The sequence below is a fragment of the Penaeus monodon genome, chromosome 22 (assembly GCF_015228065.2).
Source record: "Penaeus monodon isolate SGIC_2016 chromosome 22, NSTDA_Pmon_1, whole genome shotgun sequence".
Classification (NCBI taxonomy): Eukaryota; Metazoa; Arthropoda; class Malacostraca; order Decapoda; family Penaeidae; genus Penaeus; species Penaeus monodon.
The window spans coordinates 4,526,672-4,528,237 of record NC_051407.1 but is presented as its reverse complement, the minus strand read 5'-3'; the positions used below and the strand labels follow the sequence as shown (position 1 = coordinate 4,528,237).

The 1,566-nt window shown below is 47.0% G+C and overlaps 1 protein-coding gene across 1 annotated transcript in view; it reads right to left on the bottom strand.

Moving 5' to 3' along the window:
- The window catches only part of LOC119586785, a 69,105-nt gene that overhangs the window by 1,333 nt on the left and 66,206 nt on the right, over positions 1-1,566 (bottom strand). The window contains exon 2 of the mRNA XM_037935504.1: positions 1-1,566. This exon is cut by the window's right edge and continues 1,390 nt beyond it. Within this exon, the coding sequence (XP_037791432.1) occupies positions 1-1,566 (1,566 nt within the window).

The window sequence follows — 1,566 nt, the reverse complement described above, 5'->3', positions numbered from 1 at the left end:
CAGGTTGACATAATTACCCTCATCCCCGCTAGCGTCAGCGACGTCGGCAGAGCATCCACTTTTGTCATCAGCGCTGACGATGCTGATTCTGTCAGCGTCTACGTCGGCCGAGACGGTCTCACCACTGCCGGCTGCTCGCTCACCCACATCTATCTCAATTACGGGGTCAGCGACGTCCATCTCGGCACCCGCTTTTAGCTCACCCACTTGTTCTTCACCGGACTCGCCTTCACAAGGATGTTCTTCGCTTGTACTGTCGTCCATTCCGTGTTCTTTGGTGAGGTGGTCTTCCACACTCTCCACAGATTGTTCTTTCTCGAGCTGAACTCCACACATTGACTTCTCGTCGCTTTGCTCATCATTTGGGTGATTTTCAGTAATCTGTTCTTCACCCGCCTGTTCTTCAATAACTTGTTCTTCATTGCCTTGTTCTTCTGATTTGTTCTCAACGTCATGTTCTTCGTCCAATTGGCTTTTAACATCCTGGCCTACAGACAGATATTCCTCATCTGTTTGTTGTTCTTGAAATGATTCACTGCCATGCTTGTTTCCAATAACAGGTTCATCGAGATGTTCTTCTGTCGGCTGTAATTCAGAGAAATTGCTCTCAAGTATCTGTTCTTCACTCGGGTGTTCATCAGTACAACAAACTGCAGCAAAGTGGACTTGTGGCTGTTCCTCAATAGTATGGAGCTCAGAAAATTCAGGTTGTTCTTCAGGAGACACGTGTTCAGACAGGTCGCCAGCTTGTTCTTCGTTAGGACTGTCTTCACAGGGATTAGGCTGTTCTTCAATTAGATACTCTGACAAATCAATTAAATTTTCCAGAGGCGGTTCTTTACTTGGTTTGTCTGTACAGAGGCGTTCTTCAGGAGGGGACTGTGCTTCCACAGGGTGTTCTTCAAAGGAATGTTCTTCGTCGGGATGATCGTCAGAGGAACATTTCTCATTAGCACTGGAATGCACTTCGTCTTTCGCATTATCCTTGGCAGATTTTTCTTCAATAAACAATTCTTGGAAGGGTTCTTGCTGAACAAAACGATCACTGGGACAACCGTGTTCTTCTCGCAAAAATTCTCCGGCGGCCCGTTCTCCAACTTCTTTGGCAGAGGAATCTTCAGCTTCAGAAAGTTCTTCTCCACTGGGATGTTCTTCACAGTGATGTCCCTCACTGGAAGGGTCTTCCTCGCAGTGTTCTGCAGGGGAAGGTTCATCAGAGGCTTGTTCTTCACAGTGATAAGAAGCATGTTCTTCGTGGAATGAACCGTCAACATAACCTTCTATGGAACATTCTACAGGAGATTGTTCTTCACAAGAACTGTTCTCTGACGACAGTCCGCCTTCACCGTGTTCTTGTGGAGGATGTTCCACACTGGAATGTTCTTCGCAGGGGAGGTTTTCGGCAACATTTTCTTCCTGAGAATGTTGTAACTCCTCCTGCGGTTCTTCCTGTTCCGCCTCTATCTCATTTCCTCCCTCTTTCTCTCCTTCTGCTTCCGTGCTTTCTCCAATTTCCTTTTTATCCTCTTCGGTGGTCATATTCTCCGGCCCGTCCGTCTCTATCAC